The following is a 17,681-nucleotide window of genomic DNA, read 5'->3' on the forward strand; positions in this document are numbered from 1 at the left end:
GTTACAGCCGAGACGGTGAAACGTGTTTTACAACGCCGAGCCGATAGGCGACAGGCAGGTAACAGCAAGTGACTCTTCGAACAAAAGGCGTAGACTTATTTTGTGATTCAATTGTTTGTGTTTTTGGGCATACTAGGCAGGTGTAGCATGCTTGGCTCCAGGTATAACGGAAATATCAGATGGCTGTTATTCATTGCCAGAAGTAGACACGTTTTCAATAGCTTGTTCGTGCAACTGTGCGTTTTAGTGAATTTTCGTTAGTGAACAAATATTGAGAGAAAAATGGATACAAAAAATAAAGGTTCTCGAGAAGCTCATCGATCCGGATCTTTTCGCAAGGATCGAAGTAAAAAAAGAATACCGCCCAAAAATCAATATTCTGCCGAAAAACTTTCCGACGAGAATATTAGTTCCAGTACCAAAAAATTGAAAACTGCTCGTGAAACATCCGCACCAGAAGATCCAAACATCGGATATCGAATTTTGAATTTTGTAACTGTGTTTTCTGCTTTATCAGAATGTGTAAAATGCAAAAAGTGTGATAGTGATGTTCGATTCTCTATAGAAAGCACTAGAGGACTCGGTTTTAAAATTGTAGTTTCGTGTTCATCGTGCAAGCCGACTTTTATTTCTTCGTGCCCGTACATCAACACAGCTTACGAAATAAACACACGTTTTTTTTTGTTATGCGTTTACTGGGTATTGGTTTGCGTGGAGCTATGAAATTTTGTGGACTCATGGATTTACCACCTCCGCTTCGACAAACGACGTATGATATGATAATAAATAACATTCATTCGGCTGCTTCAAGTATTGTTCAATTGGTGTTAAAACAAGCTGTTAAAGAAGAACAACAGGAAATAACAAAAGAAAATTCGAGTACTGATAACACAAAACTGACCGTTTCAGGAGATGGTACGTGGCGAAAATGTCGTTTTACCTCGTTATATGGAGTTGCGGTTCTCATTGGTCATTTTACAGGAAAAGTCGTTGATTTTCTTGTAAAATCTTCTTATTGTGGTGAATGTAACTATTGGAATAAACACAAAAATACCGAGCAATATCAGGAATGGAAATCTAATCACGCTGAAAATTGTCAGGTCAATCATGAAGGATCGTCAGGCAAAATGGAAGTAGACGCCATGATAGAATTATTTTCAAGATCTGTCGAAAAGCATGGAGTTATGTACACAAATTACGTGGGGGATGGCGACTCTAAGACGTACACGGGGATAATAAATGCGAAACCGTATGGTGATGAGAATGAAATTGTTAAAAAAGAATGCGTGGGGCACGTTCAAAAGCGAATGGGAACCCGTCTTCGCGGATGCAAAAAAAAATAATTCTGGAATCGGCGGCAAAAACAAATTGACAGCAAAGCTTATAGATAAACTGAGCATTTACTATTGTTTAGCTATTTGCAAAAACTGTAACTCCAAGGATGATATGAAAAAAGCAATATGGGCAACATTCTACCATTATAGCTCAACAGACAGCAAGCCTCAGCATCATTTCTGTCCAGAAGGCCCCGAATCGTGGTGCAAGTGGCAACAAGCGAAAGCTACAAATAAACTGAAAAATTTCCGTCACGATTATGCTGCATTGCCAAAAGAGGTGTTAGATGTCATTAAACCAATATACGAAGACCTCAGCAATGACAAATTGTTAGAACGCTGTGTTGGCGGATATACCCAAAACTCCAATGAGAGCTTCAACCAACTGATTTGGAAGATAGCTCCAAAAACGATGAACAGCGGGGCCGAAATCGTTAACATTGCTGTATTTCTGGCAACATGCATGTTCAACAATGGTGTCACCTCATTATTGGAAATTATGAACGTGTTGGGAATATCAGTTGGTTCAGGAGCACACTTGTACGCTGCAGAAGAAGACGAAACTCGCATTGTGAAAGCCGAGCTGCAAGCGCAAGAGCAGACAAAAGAAGGTCGAATATGGCGCCGACAACAAAATTTAGAAGAAATGAACATTCCGTTGACCGAGGAAGACCTACACTATGGGCCTGGTATCGATGATTCCATATAAGTTGACAAATTTCATGATTAATTCATTTCCAAATTTTCAAACGCGTTTTTCTCAAAACCACGTTTTTTAAATCGGTACCCAAAATTTCTCGAAAACCAATGAACCGATTGCCTTGAGGTTTTTTTTGGTTATTCTATACACAATTATCTAGTACTTGTCATAGGATTTTTTTTCCGTTACTTAGTTTTTGTTTTATAGGCAAAGTAATAATTAATTTTTGGCCCAAAAATCACCCTTTATGTTCAGACGTTCGCCATTTTGTCATAAATCGATATTTTCAAAATCGCCTATGACAAGTACTAGATTATAGTATCTATTTTAATAATCTTTTTGGTTTTTTCTTTTCAGATGATTTTTGAAGAAACGCCAGTGGGTACCGTGTTTTTACAGTGCTTCAAGTATCATCCAATATCCTTGTAAATTTTTGCTAATATATTTTTAATTAAAAAAAAATAAATATATTTTTTAATGTATATACTTTTAGATAATTAAAACCCCAATCCGAAATTTCAAATAGTTTTCCTTGAAAAAATTCACAAAAAATGATCTTTTTTCCGGCTTCTAGGTGTATATCTCCCCTTAAGAAAATTCGATCGGGTGTTTTTTTTTATATTTGAAATAGCAATCAGAGGAACGCTTGTCTATTAAATAATCCATCGTGTTAATATACAATCCATTAATTTTTAATGTGAAAATATTAGACAGAATTATTAATTGCAACATATACCAAAAATTCATGTATACATATACGTATATGTGTGTGTGCGCACGTGTGTGTGTATATATATATATATAATGTGTGTATGTGTGTGTATACATATGTATATATAATACTTCTTTTTATAAATACGTTATATATTTACAGTTTAGTCGATATAAAAATATCTAAAGACGTTTGTAATCTTTATACACGTACAATAAATTTCAAAACGGCGAAAATGGCACGTAGTTGGTAAAATAATTAATTAGTAGTTTTGACATAGGTTACGAGTTTCAGCCTTTGAATCGGGGCTCAAAGAGCTCCAATGTATCTCTGTACACTTTTGTAGCTTCGTTTTGGTTCTCTCGTCGTCGGCGTCGCATATTTCGACAACGTCATAATGCTCGTATACTAGCTTGTCTATGGAATCATCGATGTCATCGCCGGCATCAATGAGTTTATTCTGCTCGTTCAGCATCGCGAATCTTACTAAATTCGACCATTTCTTATTCATTTCCTCTGTAACATGATAAACGGTGCTTGGACCGTCTATTATCTCTTTAGCCTTTTTCAGGTCAATCTCCTTCGTCTTCCAATAGGACAACGGGGTCACCAGAAAATTTAATTTCGTCACCAGCAGGGTGTCAGCAACCAACAATAGCTGCCAGGTACCAACGGTTAACTGTTCGTTGAGCTGCGGTTTAACGTGTCCTACCTGAAAACACAATGAAGTTACATGCGTCAAGTATTTTAATTATAAAATTTAAGGCTAAAGCTAATATATAAGTATATATTACCAGAGTCATCTCCTCAAGCAGAATATGATTAATATCGGCCAAACGGCCCTGCGGATCAATCCATAGGACTGATATATTTTGCGGTACCGCAACACCTGTGTCGAATTCATAAGCCAACGCTGGATTCGAGTACGGGCCCATACTGCCCGCCAGGTTTCTAAACGTTTGCTCCTTTTGATCGTAATCTGTACTGACAGCGAGACTCCGTATCTTTCCTAGCCAATATCTATTCGTGGAGAAGTTATGTCGCATGTGAACCAAAGCTTCTACGCGTCTCACACGATCTCTGGGTAATGCAGATACACCGAAGGATTTATCCTTATTCTCTGCGAGAATTAGTATGCCTGCGAACCGATCTTCTCGGAAATACGCGGTATTCTCTAACAAGTGAATATCTTTATAGTTCATTTTCAGTTTCCGGAAAGCCAGCCTCGCCAAGGAATACGAGAGCGTCAGTAACGCGTCGTCAGGTAGCGGACTCAAGTCCGCGTGATGATATAGGCTTTGCCAGTACATATCGTAGCCCCACGCTTTGATTGTTCTGTTTATTCTGTCGGGATATAGCCATTCCTCCACCTTGTCCACGATTCTCTGATCGATGACGGGCTCGAACTTTCGGGCGAAAAATAAATTGCGATCCGCCGTGTTTCGTATCCGATTAAAATCCTCGAGTTTAAAATCGTTCGGGCTGCATCCACACCAGTCCACTACCGCCTTATATTGACACTTGCATCCCAACTTTCTCTTCCAGTTAGTTACGTGCAAGTTATTGTCTATATAGGTGTTGCAGAATCTCGAGTTTCTCAAAACGGTGTGAAAGAACGATTCAGCCGGCAACAAGGTGTATTTGAACAGTTTTAACAGACTGTCTACTAATAGATCAGGATTTGGATTGGCAACGTATTCGACGAAATCCCGACTTAGAGCAATCCAATCGCTACCACCGTCAATTTGAATACCTGTACAAAACACGAGGATAGCAATATATATTACAGTTTTACATATATATTTGATCTATATACTTGTATTTGTTTTTTATCTTTAAGAAAAAAAGTTCGGGGTTTTTTTTTGCAATTTTTAGTTGTAGAAGCTTTAGAAAATCTGCAAATATTTTGAAATCTAAGAATGCGTATGCATCATACATTTTGTTCTTTAATTACCAAAATATCAGTTTTAATCAATATAACTGAAATTATACGTTGCTTTAAAATATTCACGCTAATTTCACAAGATTTCTATAACTAAAAATTTAAGAAACGGAAATTAGCTTTCTTTTTCTTCCAAAACACAAGCATACCGGATGTTGCGAGTGTCTTACATTTTTATATCGATATCTGTATTTTATATTGAAATTTTCTCGAAGATCTAAAACAAAGTCACGCACCATTTGGCAATTTTCGATCGCCGATTCTCCACATGCGTGCCTCGCATTCGACGAATGTTTTATCTAAACCTTGCTTCGTTATGAAACGCTGAACTTCTCTTCCGTGAGACTTCACGAAGTTCATGCCCTTGTTCCAACTCAGAAATTCGACGAGTTGATTGTTGCTTTTCACTGGGAAGTCGGATTCCGACAGGTTCACGAGAAAGTCCCAGTGATTATGATGAGCGAGCATCTGTTGCGCCGACTTCAGAAGAGTAGTTAGAAGACTCGCACCGCCCCAGATACTCGCGTGTCTCAAGCCCTCCCCTCTCGCTATTTTAATATTGTTCAATTTACATGATCTCTCCACCTCCAACATTTCACGATATAAATAATCCTGCCTCTGAAAATAGACAAACCCGATTTAAATACATCTATTAATGTACCAAGCACATTATCGACGTTACTTACTGCGTCAACGTGGATATAAAACAAATGCGAGGGGTGATACAAAATATTCATAAGCCGCTTCACCTGGCGACTCGCCCTGCCATTTACCGTTAGCAGATAGGCTATTCGCACAGGTTGTTCGTTCTTTAAACTCGAGTTTCTCGCCTCTTGAGGTTTAAACTCTGTTAAATTAAAGAAAGATTTTGAGAGGATAATCTAGTATTTTGATATCTATATATATATTTACATGCGCTTACTTTGAATTCCAGTCCAATACACATTGACAGTTAAATAGCCGCCGCACGACTGCTTCGGATTGCCGGAGCATTTCATATTGCAGCTAGAGTCTGGTAAACGTTTTGTAAACAGTGGTTCCTCCATCCCGCAGAAGCATTCCACACTGAAATTGCGCGTGTTTGATGGATGTATACTTTAAGAAAAAAATGAAATAAAATGCAAACGTACACACATTAATTTTGAAAGATACTAACGAGTACTCTGTACCGGCGTATGGATATCCCGATTGAAGACACATGTAAGCGCAGTGTTCCGGAGAATTGTTCCCTTTGAAAATGTGATAATAACCAGAAAGTATTCTCAATGTCTTATCATCTTTGAAACAGCCTAAGCTGGTCGGCGTGCCTGTAAAACCTGGAGAATGAGGACACAAAGACTGTACTCTTTCCGGGTACAATAAACCCTGCTGGCTAAGGCACGTCACATTGACAATGCGTTGCTTGCATGCTTGACTTTGAGCACGCGTTACGGCACTCACTGCTTCTCTGCCCGTAACCTCGCACACAGGTATAAAGTTTAGTGATTTACGATCTAGCTTGATTCTGGCGGTGCGATTTCGTTGAGATTGCAGAGTTTGCTTATTTGTATTTGTCTGTTTGTCAGGTGGAAGCTTCAATTGACGTAAGCCTTTCGGCAAGCCCTCTTCAGGTTGAGAAGAATCACCCTATGAAAAGTATCAAGTAATGGGTTAATATGTTTTACAATTACACGTATTGTTTTTAGCATAAGAGTTAGACTACCTCTCCGGATGACAGCCGGCTGGATTTACCTCTGCCATTGTCCAGACCGAAAAATGTATGGGCTAGATAAATCTGTACACACAGTACAGTTACGCCGAACGTGAAGAGCAGCCGATATTTGCGTAAGCAGCTGGACGATCGGCCAGCTGGGTGGTTCTTGGTGCTCACCATGTTCCTCAAATATTGCTTCTGTAAAATTTCTGGTTGTTTATAGGAATATATTCTCTCCTAAATCTTACTTGAAAATTGTAAATTCATTTGTTGGTTATGCATAAATCTCTTTTATCTCATTAATAAACTGTAAGATTGTTTATATATTGTACCAAAGATGTTGAAGGAATAGAAATAGATAAAAGATACTTAAAAAATATCTTACATGTATAAATATATGTATTATTATATGTATATAAAAAACTAAGGATATTCTTAAGATATTAATCTAGTTAATTACCAAATATTCTAAAATACTTCCTTGAGATCACTTATAAACTTCATTAACTGTTGTATGACAATTGGATTCTATGAATATGGAACTCTCGCCAAAGAACTCATTGTTGTCCCACAATTACTGCCAACCTATTTCCTGATACCGCATCTGAGGGGGATCATTATACCCTTGGCTTGGTCAAGGCAAATTATACCAGTCTATGTGCTAACTTTGCTCGCAGGACAACTGTTCTGCACATTCCTCGGGCATCCTTAACACAGATACAATATATCTGTACAGGAGTAATCTTACAGTTTATCCAAATTTAAGAGATTCATACAAAATCAACAATACAAATAATCATACAGCTCCAAAGCGGAATCTAAGAAGAGGGGAGGGTGAGATTTTCATAAGTAGCTAAGAAAATCTTAGAGCTCGAAGTGAAATTTGTCGGTTAACTTAAACGGATATCTTACGATTACGACCGTCGATTACGAATCGAAGTCAAGTCCATCGAAGCTAACGATTTTTTTTATCTCTCGGTAGCCTCATCGGTGGTGGGAATCAGTCCGTACCTTGCTCCCTTCGGCAGAAAACCGAACGCGTTCTTCCACTCATGCGCTCCGCACACCCCATCGTTGTATGCACTGTCATGAACAGTCACGAATGCATCGAATGCAGGCACCGTGTGACAGCATCGCCAAGCCACCGCTGAGAGAAGGTTAGGTTAGGATCGCGCGTTATAGCGCGAGTTGCTCGGCCAACTTTGCCGTATAGGTTATGATCGCGTCTGCGATAATCCAGTAAACAACTTTGGTCACGCTTATTGTTGTCTATGCGTTCATCTACGAAGAACGCCTATGGAAACCGAGCGTCGCACGAAGGTCGCGTGTCTGTTCGGTGAACATAGGTGAACATAGAGGTGACACAGAGGAGCGCGATAGCGAGTACAGTTATTAGACCGACCCGAGGTATTCAACGCTAGAAAATGGCAAACACAGCTGTCATGCATAAAGCGAAGGAGGAGGACATCCTCGAGTGTTTCCTTTACCCCAAGTTCTGCTACATGACGGACCCGGACGCGGTAACGGAAGCGACGTTGAGTGAAGAAATCGCCAAGTACAACGCGGAGATCGCGCAGTTTATCGTCGATCATATTTGGCACTGCGACAGCTTAAATTTCCGTCCTAGAACGAAGCAAGCAATGTTGTTGAATAGAATACTCGAAGGATCAGCTGTAGAGGAAGGTAAGTATCTTCACGTGATTTTCATAGGTTACCGTAACTGATCGTTAACAATATGCCTTCTCGTCGCTAGACTATCACACCTTGCCCCACATTTATGCGAGTCTGCGTTTCGACGAGGACATAGGCGACGAGTGGCTGACGGTGTTCCTGATATTTAGGCTTACCAAAGTTTTCAACGGATTGATCGCCAGAGTAGTGGACTCGGACGGGGAATTTCTTCTGATAGAAGCTGCCAATGTTCTACCACTGTGGGCTAGCCCCGAGACATGCCAAGATCGAGTGTTCATTCACAACGGTGACATACATGTCATCAGGGAGAGGGGAACGTCATTTCCGAATCTGTTGAACAACATAAACGGCAAGCCGTATATCTCCAAGATGTTGGAGAAGGTTCAGCTTGTGTTGCAGAAACGAATTGGCATTTATCCAGACGAGATACAGAAAAGGAAGCACAAGACCAGAGCTTTCCTTCCGGAGAAAGCAGCCTCTATACTTCGTTTAGAACCAAGACTTATAGCCCCAGCGATTAGAACTATTTGTCACTCGGATCCATTGGAACGCAGGGTAACAGAGCGTAATTGACTTTTCGCACAATCTGCTTTGTATCACGGTTTCGTTATGTTTCAGGTATGTCGCGCCATGAGATATTTTCCGCCTGAGCAACGAACCATGGTCAATCTGAAAATGACCAAGTGTTTATACGCTATGGCAACGCACTGTCGTTATACCGGTGATCCAAGAACAGGTTGGAACATACCACCCGCGACTTGCTCAAAATACAATGCTCATGTTCTCGGAGTTAAGGTAGCATGCGGTTTAGAGATGCTAGTAGCCCGGGCCAATGAAGAACGTAGGAAACATACGAAAGAGAAGTCGGACGTTTCCGACGGCGCTGAGAAGTTAAAGCTGAACGAACCAGCCTTCGTCGCTTATCTAGCTCGTTTAGAGGCGAACGGTTACTTTAGAGATCTGTTGGAGGGTAGCCAGGAACGTGATAAGTTGCTGTCCACAGCGAAAGAGTATTTCTTGAAGCATGCGACCTTGTTTGATAATCTAACGAATTTACACGAAAGCGATGCTCAAAAAGTCTTAGAAGCATGGGAGAATATACAGACCAATGACATTGAAATGCATGGTAATTCGTTTTACATTGTGCCACTCTCTCGAAATGGTTGCACATCGCGCGCGTCTTACATTACATAAACTTTCACTCACAGCTCAAGACGAGACCACACTGAGTCCCGCGGATAGCGACAGTTGGCTGAATGTAGACCCGGCGCAATTAGAAATGTACTTAAACCAACAGTGGGGCAACGTGAAAGACAGGAAATTGGATCAGGAGTCTTTGAGTCTCCGAGAGAAGGTGCAGTCGTTCCTCAACCAAACCAGCGGTGTCGATGGCGTGCATTTCTTAGGGTACGTGTCGGGGGCAAATCGTGCTGATTTATTCAAGCGAATCACTGAAAAATACACAATGTGTGTTTATGATTTCTTTCCAGCAAGAGATACAAATTGCCACAGTTATATATCATTTGTCCTTATTTCGCAAATTTCTTATAACTACACTGTGTCAGTTTGTGTCTCCTGCTGGAAGGTAACCAATAATGACGAGTGTTTTGCAGGGAGCAATCGATGGAAAATGATGTGATGCTAGACGCGGAGGATAGTACGCGAATAGATTTCGACGCGGATGTATTCGACAGTGCACTGAGGGGTATCCTTGATTTAGTCGTGCCGGGAGGCGAAGGAGAGTTCGAAGGTAGCTCGGAGGGATCGCTTGGCGGCGATGACGAGGATAAAGGCGGCGATATGGACAAGTATATGCGGCTGTTAGACTCGCAACTACAGTCGCAAATGGTAAAAGAGGAGAGCGCCGTAGCGGCCGAGGATAAGAATGTCGCGGACCCCGTAGAGGCAAGTTTGCGAGAGAGTATCGAGGCCGAAGCCGGCGGCTCCGGTCCGGCCGGAAATCTAATCGGCGGCCCGGTTCGGAGGCTCATGCATTTGCAGTTGCAATCGCCTACGACGGTACCACCCGACTTGCAAAGTTAATGGCACCTTTGACAGACGATTGATAACGATTAATTCACATTGACTAAACTCGTCTCGTATAAACATTACTGCAACTCTCGCTTCATTACATTCTCTGCAAAGTACATAAACATTCGCCGATACGAGACGAAAAAAGCCGATATATCGTGAACTAAAATCTTGTTACTATCTAAATAATTATTACATTTATTACTTAAAGTATATATACTTAATGTTATTGATCGAAGCACTTTTATCACACGGTTAGTATCATCGATACATACTTATATAGATCACGATTGTACTTTCATCACTCGGCTATACATGTATACATATATATATGTGTATATATCTCACTGTTTTTCATACATGTTATATACAAGGCGTTTGTCCCGTGATTCGTGTCTCAAGACACTATAACAAGACAGTTCGACGATGAAAAACCGATATATTAAAAGTGTTTCTCTATATTGAACAGTTGGTTTTCACGAGCTATTTTGTCGATATATCGAGATGCGAATTACGACATCTTGTATATATATACATATATATGTGTATGTATGTATGTGTAAGATGTTATCACTGCAGGCCATAGAGTTAGTCGGTAAGAACAAAGTATTCTACTATTTGTATACGTAGCATTTTGTTTCCACTTTTATAACTAATTTTAATAAGGAACGGACTATCCCCTTCTGTAAAGCTTTGTACATTTCAATTGGAATAATGAGACACGTTGGACGTTTGTTGTGTATAGATTTGTATATTTTAGACTTGTCGAGGATGCGCATGACGACACATCTATCATGCATGCGTGCCTGCGCGCGTACAAGTTTGCATAGAAATCCCGTATCGTGTATGTTACAATTTGGGGAATCATCGTCTGTGGCGATATTGGCAATATGATCGATTATTTGATTGACGATAGTTTGAACCACTTTGGTTTCCCCTCTTCATTCCGTGCTGGCGACGATGACGATTCACCATTACGCGTTCTTGGAATTTCGCAATTGTTTGAACCATTTTGGTATTTTGTTTTCATTCTGTGCCGACGATTCACCACTCGGTCCCGCGGTAACGCCGTCGCTTTCGTTCTCAACAGCTCCTTCGTTTCTAGTCGTCGGGTTTTGTTCTTCCCGCATCGTGTCGGTTCTATAGATAAATGTGTGAAATGTAACATCGAGATCCATATTGAGTGCTACAATCGATTCGTCTTACCTAGATCTCACAGCTTCGATACCAGCGGCTCTTGGATCCGTTAATTTTGCTTTTACACTCGGCCTGAGCGACGATTGTCCGGAGTAATAAACGACAGCGGAAGGAATCAAGTTCTCATCTATCAGTCGCGCTTCAGGGTTTAGAATGTGCTTTGGTGGTGCGGTGTCTGTCGACGAGAGAGGGAGGAGATTTTATTAAAAATACATATCTTTTTCCACTTCATCTGTGTAAGATGAGTGCACGTTAATTGCGTATCGTTACTCACAGATTGTGAACGCGCAGCTCGGATCATCCAAGTAATTCGTGATAAAATCCTTGACAGTTTGAACGCTCTCCAGTGGCCCGAACAATCCCTGAAGAACGAACTGATCGGGAAATTGTATGCGAATAACGGTACGCCGATACTTGTTCAGTTGGTCCAAAGTCCGTTTGTCTCGGTCCAACTGGCGTTGCGCCTCTGTCAGCAGCGGGGCGGATTCGAGTTCCTCTCTGCGACGCTTGGCGTCTCGCAAAAGAGTCCTCGCGTCGTGCAAGTTAAGCTCGAAGAAGCTGTCCGGCAATTCGTCCCTCGGCAATGCTTGAGTTCCGGCTTGATTGAACACTAGAGCATTTCTCTCCCCTAACTACAAGATTATTATATACGTTAATGAGCGAACACGTCGTTGCTACGAGACTGCACGTATTATGCACAATTACATCTTACAAACTCAATTTTGTATGTATCTTCCTGATCTTTCTTGCACGCCTCTGTGACTGGATCTCTCTCATCAGTGCCGTGTTCCCTCACACTGGACGCAGAATGAGTTTCTTCTATCGTCGATGTATCCATCTCTTTGCTTCTCCCCTCATTCCTCGTGTCCACCCGTTCGATTTCTACATCCATCTTCTCCTCGTCCGCATTTGCGTCCAATTTTGTTTCATCCGTTGCATCCATTTTCACCTCATCTATGTTTACACTCATCTTACCTCCTGGTTTGTTCTGTATGTCGGCCATTTCCGTCGGTAAAATCACACCGTCCATTGTCTTACTACAATGTGGTGTGGGCGAAGGCACTCTTTGGGAATTTCTATTACTCGACGAGTTATCCACTGCCGTGACTGGCTTGGGAAGCAAAGGCGCCGACACATGTGCCTGAGTCTTCAATTGCTTGGGATCGCGATACATTAATCGCAATATCGCCCTTCCACTGTTTAGGCCTAGCGACCTCAACGTCGTTTTCTCCAACGCTTCTCTTCCGCACACCTAATACCAGAAAGACTTGAGGTGCATCTTCGTTGCCTTTCTTTACGCTTGCATCGTGCAGCAACCAAGCAAAACATATCAATTTCTACGTTTCGCAACATATGCCATATGTATATACATACCTCATTATGCATATAGATCAACACGACTCTCTCGAGGTCCGAATCGGGGTATATGTCTGTCAGTGCTTGAGCTAACGTTGTATTAGGCGAGAACTCGCGCGTTACTCTTTCTCCGTCCTCCGGCTGTATACCAATTGTAACGTTCGACATGGAGCGCACCTTCGTGCAAGCCACCATTTCCAGCTGAGCATTATTCGGTAGACCAGTAAAGCGGAACGACGTGTTAAGATCTAATATTCGATGAACGTGTCTGTAACAGTGAGATGTAACACACGGCTTATGAAAATTATACCACATTGCAAACCGAAGCTCCCAAATGTCGTACTAACTTTATGTCATAATCGTCGACATTGTAGCCCTGCTTCCGGCACACCTCTTCCAAAACCTAACGGGAAAAGAATCGCAACATGAGAATATCAACATTTTCTCTCGTTCAACGTGTTGCATGACGTCGGTGTTATTCTTACAAGCGCGATCAATCGTTGACGAAGAACGCGCAGTAATAGCGAGCCGCTCGATTTACCTGCAAGATCGTCGTGTTGAGCGTAACCTTTACATTTTGCCGGCGGCCGTTCGGCGCAAGAACGATGACAGATTTGATTGCCGCCATGGTGATGCACCGAAATTTCAAGCGGTTCTGAGCGCGCGCACCGACCAGCTACGAAGACAACAGCTGATCCAAAGCAGCTTCGCTCGCGCAGACACTCCACGTGCTTTCGACCACGTTCTTCATGACACCGATCAATTCGCAACAAACGCGACTTCGTTACAATTCGACGAACGTTTCTGCGAATGACATTGGACTTATCTGTTGTTATCAGTCTTGGTCTATGAAAAAAACATGATTACATTCCGAAAAGAACCTGTGTCATCACTGATATCAAGCAAAGGTGATCCGTCGGTATCCAACAGAATTCAGAAATATCTTCAACATCATTCGGGAAAACAATATCACATGTCCACTCTACAAAGACAGGAGAGAAAACTTGGATATTTCAGGAAAGAGATGACGATCCCAAGTGTCATCGCGACGAGCGGTATCACGAGCTCACCTATCGGGAACCAATCCTGACAAAGCGAACGCACTTCCTCCAGGTCGTCGGGACAGAGGAAACGCATTACATTACATTACATTCATACTGAAAAAAAAACGCTAATTTTCACAGCAACGATCGAAAAAACTTGTACGCGCCTTTCGTTTTGCAGACGAATATATAGTCAGTTTAATAAAGGTCGCGTTTTCTCCAATATTCACAACCTGCTGAAAATTTATACAATTCATGTCACGTATACTACAGATTTTCACTAAAAATTGAGAAAAAAAGTGTTTCCAAGCTATAATAATAACGATGCTGATCGCTTTCCAGGGCTGCGTTCAGAAATCCGACTCGACTCGGATAATATTTAATCGACCGATCAAGATAGAAAATCGAAAAAATTCCTTTTATCATGATTAGTTAATAAAAGGTACTCTTTCCGTCCAGTCGAATTTTTGCGGGATTCTCCGCCGACGGCTAGGGAATATGTTGCGTTGACGGCAAACGAGCTACGCAACGACACGTACCGATAGTCGTCGGTAGACGGTTACAGAAGCTCGCTACTGAACGCACTTCAGCGAGAAATATAAGCCGGTAAAAGTTTCTAGTTACATCATTTATTATCCTTTTTCTTACCAAATACGAAATAAAGGCAAATGTTGATACAACTAGACTTGTGTCTCTTGCTGGAGAACAACCGCACGTAAAAGCGTCTAAAACTTAGGCAGTGCGCGAAAAAGGAATAAACGCATTAAAGTTCCCAAACAGCAAGGTGACGTCTTATTGACGTTTCTAACGTCATTAGGACATCATTTGACGTTACCTTGAGTCAGGAAGCGTCTACTTTTCACGGGTTTGCGTTAGGAGAAAAGATTCACGATCGAGTCCCTGCGGATCTTGGTAGGTCGCGAAACGATATTCAATAGGAAAATTTGTTTCTCGAGAATATCCCCCCGTAGCAGTCCCTGAGTGGCGGGCAACCTACCCGCGTGCGATGAACGTGAAGGACGTTTACATTAGCCGGGCGCGCGCACGAGATAGCGAGTGTCACATCTGCCGTATTCGTCAGCGAAGGGACGTCGTGAACGGCGTTGCGCCAGCCAGCTAACGAACCAACGGACAAAAACAAAATGTTCACGACGCGCCGCTGCGTGTTTACCAGCGGCAGCCGCGTGGTGACGACGTGACGTTCTCGTTCATGCCTTGTTGGTCTCGCGCGCATTGCCTCGGCGGCCGCAAACGATCAGCCGTAAGATGATGATCGAGAAGTTGCTGCGGCGCGATGGCGGTGTCCTTTAACCGGTACCTGATCCTACCGGAGATCGAGAGAAGTGAGTCTGGTGCTGTCGTCGGTGCCTCTGCCGCCGAACCGGATGGCGAGCGTTCTTACACAAGCGAGACCGTCGCTCTTCGTTGCTCGACCACCGGCGGCACCGCGACGACCACCGCCGTGACGCCGGTGACGGTACCGTTGTGCGTGCTAGGCGAAGTGCAGCTGCGTTTCCTCTGTCCCGACGACCTGGAGGAAGTGCGTTCGCTTTGTCAGGATTGGTTCCCGATAGGTGAGCTCGTGATACCGCTCCTCGCGATGACACTTGGGATCGTCATCTCTTTCCTGAAATATCAAAGTTTTCTCTCTTGTCTTTGTAGAGTGGACATGTGATATTGTTTTCTCGAATGATGTTGAAGATATTTCTGAATTCTGTTGGGTACCGACAGATCACCTTTGCCTGATATCAGTGATAACACAGGTTCTCTTCGGAATGTAATGTTTTTTTCATAGACCAAGACTGATAACAACAGATAAGTCCAATGTCATTCGCAGAAACGTTCGTCGAATTGTCTAGCTATAGTACTGAAATATTACTTGTGGACATTGAGTATTTTTTTGTTTTTCTGTTATTGGTAGAGAAAGATTCGGGAGAGAGTACTTTGCTTGATTGTAATTGAATTTTTCCCTCCGCAGATTACCCTTACTCATGGTATGAAGAGATTACAAGCTCCTCGAAGTTCTACGCACTTGCGGCAGTATACGGTGGAGTGATAATAGGACTGATCATTGCTGAGATCAAGCCGTACACCAAGCTGAATAAGGAAGAACGCGGTATCTTGTGTTCCAGTTTAGGAAAGGATTGTCTAGTAGGTTACATACTTAGCTTAGGTGTGCGTCGCGCGTACAGGAGGAACGGGATAGCTTCGTTGCTCCTGGAACAGCTACTGGCCCATGTCACCGCTCCCGAACGTTCCTCGGTTAAGGCAGTCTTCCTACACGTACTCTCCAGCAATGTTCCCGCTATACTGTTTTACCAGAGGTGCCACTTTCGACTGCACAGTTTCCTTCCGTACTATTATTCGATTCGCGGCAAGTGTAAAGACGGCTTCATGTACGTTCTCTACGTGAACGGTGGCCATGCGCCGTGGGGTATCTGGGACTGGGTGCGTCATTTGGCCGGAGCGATGACCAATCTCGTGCCGTGCAGAGTGCCGCGATGGATCTGGCAACGTCTTCTGTGGGCGACCACCGTTCTCTCGTATCACAGATGATATATTTTGTGATTTATTATGTTCTTTTATGTATTTATTTCTTCCCTTGAATTCTAGAGGTGTTGTATGTAAAGTGCCATAAATCAATCATTTTTACCGACGGCTTCACGATGGAGCCTGTCCTCTCTATATGATTTCGTTAGGTGGACCCCCGCTTGACTACGATGTGACGTACGAACGTACAGAACGAACGTAATACAGAAACGGATGTCGTGTCCACTGCCAACTTGTAGTAATGCGAATGAACATTTACAATTACATTTGTCTAAAATTCGGGAAGCAAGGCCTCAAAGTACTTTAGTATGGCTACCGTTACCAAGGATCGTCAGAAGAGTCGAGAAACGTATCGGTATTAGATGATAGCGTGTTAAAATACTCAACATACATAACTGCCAAAAATTTAAGTTGACGTAAAGTCTGTTCTTTGTCGCTGAACGAGTGCACACTTTTAGAACTTGAAACAGACGTATAAATGTGACCGTGTAAAAAAAAAAAAGAGGAAGAAATAATTAGTGCAGGCAGTTCAGCTATAAAGAACAGACCTATAGTTAATGTGTTGAATTTTTCTTCCATCGTTTCTTATTGATACAAGTCTAAATTGTTGTTACTTTGAATTTATAGAAAACGTTTTTTGAACATACTTTTATTTAACGCAATGCGCAATCAAAGAAGATGATTTATCGCTGATGTTTCTTTGCAGCGATTTATATATGTTGCATATTACATCGAAATAAGAGATGTATGCACAGAATGAAACGGGCAGTATATTTTCGAATCATAAATACGTTAAACAGAAATCTTCCTATTTAAAGACACTTTACTGAAGCATCTTGTATGAGTTATCTATTATATAATGTTTACTTTAAATGTTGAACACTTTGTTGAATAGTAAAGCTTATAAATTAGTTGAATCAATTAAACCTAACCAAATTGAACTTGATCAACTTTAAATTTAATTAAAATTAATTTAAATAAAATTAATTAATTAAAAATAATTAATTAATTAAAGCTGATTTAATTAAAATTAAATAAAATTAACATTTAAATTTTAATTTAAAAATGCACCTTTTACGTACTATAATCGGGAATAACCCATACAAACTCGGGTAATAAGAGAACATATTTTTCTCGTTTCAGTTTGTGTATATATCCTTAGAGAAGCACTTTAATATTTGTATTTGCCCTTACAGAACTGTTTTAGATGAAAATGTTTTGTTGTCTTCTTTACCAACGTTAAAAAGATGACATTTATCGTGAAAGCGTCAAGAGTGAACTTAGAAAGAAAATGAACTGTGTGTGAAAGTGCGATGTGAGTGCGTGTGCAGATGATATTTATATACATATAATGTAAATATAAATAAATAAATATATATATATATATATATATATATATATAAATTAAATATAAAAATAGCTGTATATAAT

General features: G+C 41.4%; 5 protein-coding genes across 12 annotated transcripts; 3 read left to right on the plus strand and 2 right to left on the minus strand.

Moving 5' to 3' along the window:
• Positions 1-45: 45 nt before the first annotated feature.
• Positions 46-2,489, plus strand: LOC106741784. 4 transcript variants are annotated; one of them, XM_014614098.1, is made up of 3 exons: positions 46-915; positions 982-1,026; positions 1,101-2,163. In XM_014614098.1, exon 3 carries the CDS (start codon positions 1,240-1,242, stop codon positions 2,041-2,043), a length of 804 nt encoding a protein of 267 aa, XP_014469584.1. In that variant the 5' UTR covers positions 46-915; positions 982-1,026; positions 1,101-1,239; the 3' UTR covers positions 2,044-2,163. The 4 variants fall into 4 exon arrangements, with proteins under 4 accessions (XP_014469584.1, XP_014469587.1, XP_014469585.1 ...); XM_014614101.1 differs by adding an exon at positions 2,392-2,489 and having other exon boundaries at positions 46-2,023; XM_014614099.1 differs by lacking the exon at positions 982-1,026.
• Positions 2,490-2,857: 368 nt separating this feature from the next.
• Positions 2,858-7,484, minus strand: LOC106741831 (xylosyltransferase oxt). Of its 5 annotated transcripts, none has more exons than XM_014614211.1 (9): positions 7,393-7,484; positions 6,842-7,088; positions 6,391-6,579; positions 5,845-6,314; positions 5,611-5,753; positions 5,375-5,535; positions 4,925-5,306; positions 3,541-4,499; positions 2,858-3,458 (listed from the first exon to the last, which is right to left on the minus strand). In XM_014614211.1, the coding sequence occupies exons 3-9, from the start codon at positions 6,559-6,561 to the stop codon at positions 3,009-3,011; spliced, it is 2,736 nt and encodes a 911-aa protein (XP_014469697.1). In that variant the 5' UTR covers positions 6,562-6,579; positions 6,842-7,088; positions 7,393-7,484; the 3' UTR covers positions 2,858-3,008. The 5 variants fall into 5 exon arrangements, with proteins under 5 accessions (XP_014469697.1, XP_014469696.1, XP_014469698.1 ...); XM_014614210.1 differs by lacking the exon at positions 7,393-7,484 and adding an exon at positions 7,294-7,385; XM_014614212.1 differs by lacking the exon at positions 6,842-7,088 and having other exon boundaries at positions 7,393-7,480.
• Positions 7,485-7,788: 304 nt separating this feature from the next.
• Positions 7,789-10,743, plus strand: LOC106741832 (protein ecdysoneless). The gene is made up of 5 exons (XM_014614214.1): positions 7,789-8,064; positions 8,135-8,628; positions 8,692-9,199; positions 9,282-9,480; positions 9,687-10,743. Exons 1-5 carry the CDS (start codon positions 7,806-7,808, stop codon positions 10,114-10,116), a joined length of 1,890 nt encoding a protein of 629 aa, XP_014469700.1. The 5' UTR covers positions 7,789-7,805; the 3' UTR covers positions 10,117-10,743.
• A 92-nt stretch (positions 10,744-10,835) lies between these two features.
• On the minus strand, positions 10,836-13,378 carry LOC106741834 (tether containing UBX domain for GLUT4). Its single transcript, XM_014614215.1, has 7 exons — positions 13,199-13,378; positions 13,005-13,060; positions 12,676-12,925; positions 12,014-12,553; positions 11,576-11,933; positions 11,311-11,476; positions 10,836-11,244 (listed from the first exon to the last, which is right to left on the minus strand). The coding sequence occupies exons 1-7, from the start codon at positions 13,283-13,285 to the stop codon at positions 11,079-11,081; spliced, it is 1,623 nt and encodes a 540-aa protein (XP_014469701.1). The 5' UTR covers positions 13,286-13,378; the 3' UTR covers positions 10,836-11,078.
• A 988-nt stretch (positions 13,379-14,366) lies between these two features.
• LOC106741867 (N-alpha-acetyltransferase 60-like) lies at positions 14,367-17,653 on the plus strand. The gene is made up of 2 exons (XM_014614267.1): positions 14,367-15,274; positions 15,679-17,653. The coding sequence occupies exons 1-2, from the start codon at positions 14,995-14,997 to the stop codon at positions 16,254-16,256; spliced, it is 858 nt and encodes a 285-aa protein (XP_014469753.1). The 5' UTR covers positions 14,367-14,994; the 3' UTR covers positions 16,257-17,653.
• The last annotated feature ends 28 nt before the right edge of the window (positions 17,654-17,681 follow it).

The sequence above is a fragment of the Dinoponera quadriceps genome, unplaced genomic scaffold, assembly GCF_001313825.1.
Source record: "Dinoponera quadriceps isolate SergipeBrazil2010 unplaced genomic scaffold, ASM131382v1 scaffold533, whole genome shotgun sequence".
Taxonomy (NCBI): Eukaryota; Metazoa; Arthropoda; class Insecta; order Hymenoptera; family Formicidae; genus Dinoponera; species Dinoponera quadriceps.

Bases quoted from the DNA above. Each gene is read 5' to 3' on its own strand.
- LOC106741834 (XM_014614215.1), bottom strand. From the start codon at position 13,285: ATGGCGGCAATCAAATCTGTCATCGTTCTTGCGCCGAACGGCCGCCGG. The intron at 13,061-13,198 runs GTAAATCGAGCG...TTTTCCCGTTAG, and splicing joins TCAACACGACGATCTTGCAG to GTTTTGGAAGAGGTGTGCCG. The intron at 12,926-13,004 runs GTTAGTACGACA...TCACTGTTACAG, and splicing joins GTCGACGATTATGACATAAA to ACACGTTCATCGAATATTAG.
- LOC106741832 (XM_014614214.1), top strand. From the start codon at position 7,806: ATGGCAAACACAGCTGTCATGCATAAAGCGAAGGAGGAGGACATCCTC. The intron at 8,629-8,691 runs GTAACAGAGCGT...GTTATGTTTCAG, and splicing joins CGGATCCATTGGAACGCAGG to GTATGTCGCGCCATGAGATA. The intron at 9,200-9,281 runs GTAATTCGTTTT...TTTCACTCACAG, and splicing joins CAATGACATTGAAATGCATG to CTCAAGACGAGACCACACTG.
- LOC106741831 (XM_014614211.1), bottom strand. From the start codon at position 6,561: ATGGTGAGCACCAAGAACCACCCAGCTGGCCGATCGTCCAGCTGCTTA. The intron at 4,500-4,924 runs GTGCGTGACTTT...TGTTTTGTACAG, and splicing joins CGATCGAAAATTGCCAAATG to GTATTCAAATTGACGGTGGT. The intron at 3,459-3,540 runs GTAATATATACT...TTGTGTTTTCAG, and splicing joins TGCTTGAGGAGATGACTCTG to GTAGGACACGTTAAACCGCA.
- LOC106741784 (XM_014614098.1), top strand. From the start codon at position 1,240: ATGCGAAACCGTATGGTGATGAGAATGAAATTGTTAAAAAAGAATGCG.
- LOC106741867 (XM_014614267.1), top strand. From the start codon at position 14,995: ATGGCGGTGTCCTTTAACCGGTACCTGATCCTACCGGAGATCGAGAGA. The intron at 15,275-15,678 runs GTGAGCTCGTGA...TTCCCTCCGCAG, and splicing joins TCAGGATTGGTTCCCGATAG to ATTACCCTTACTCATGGTAT.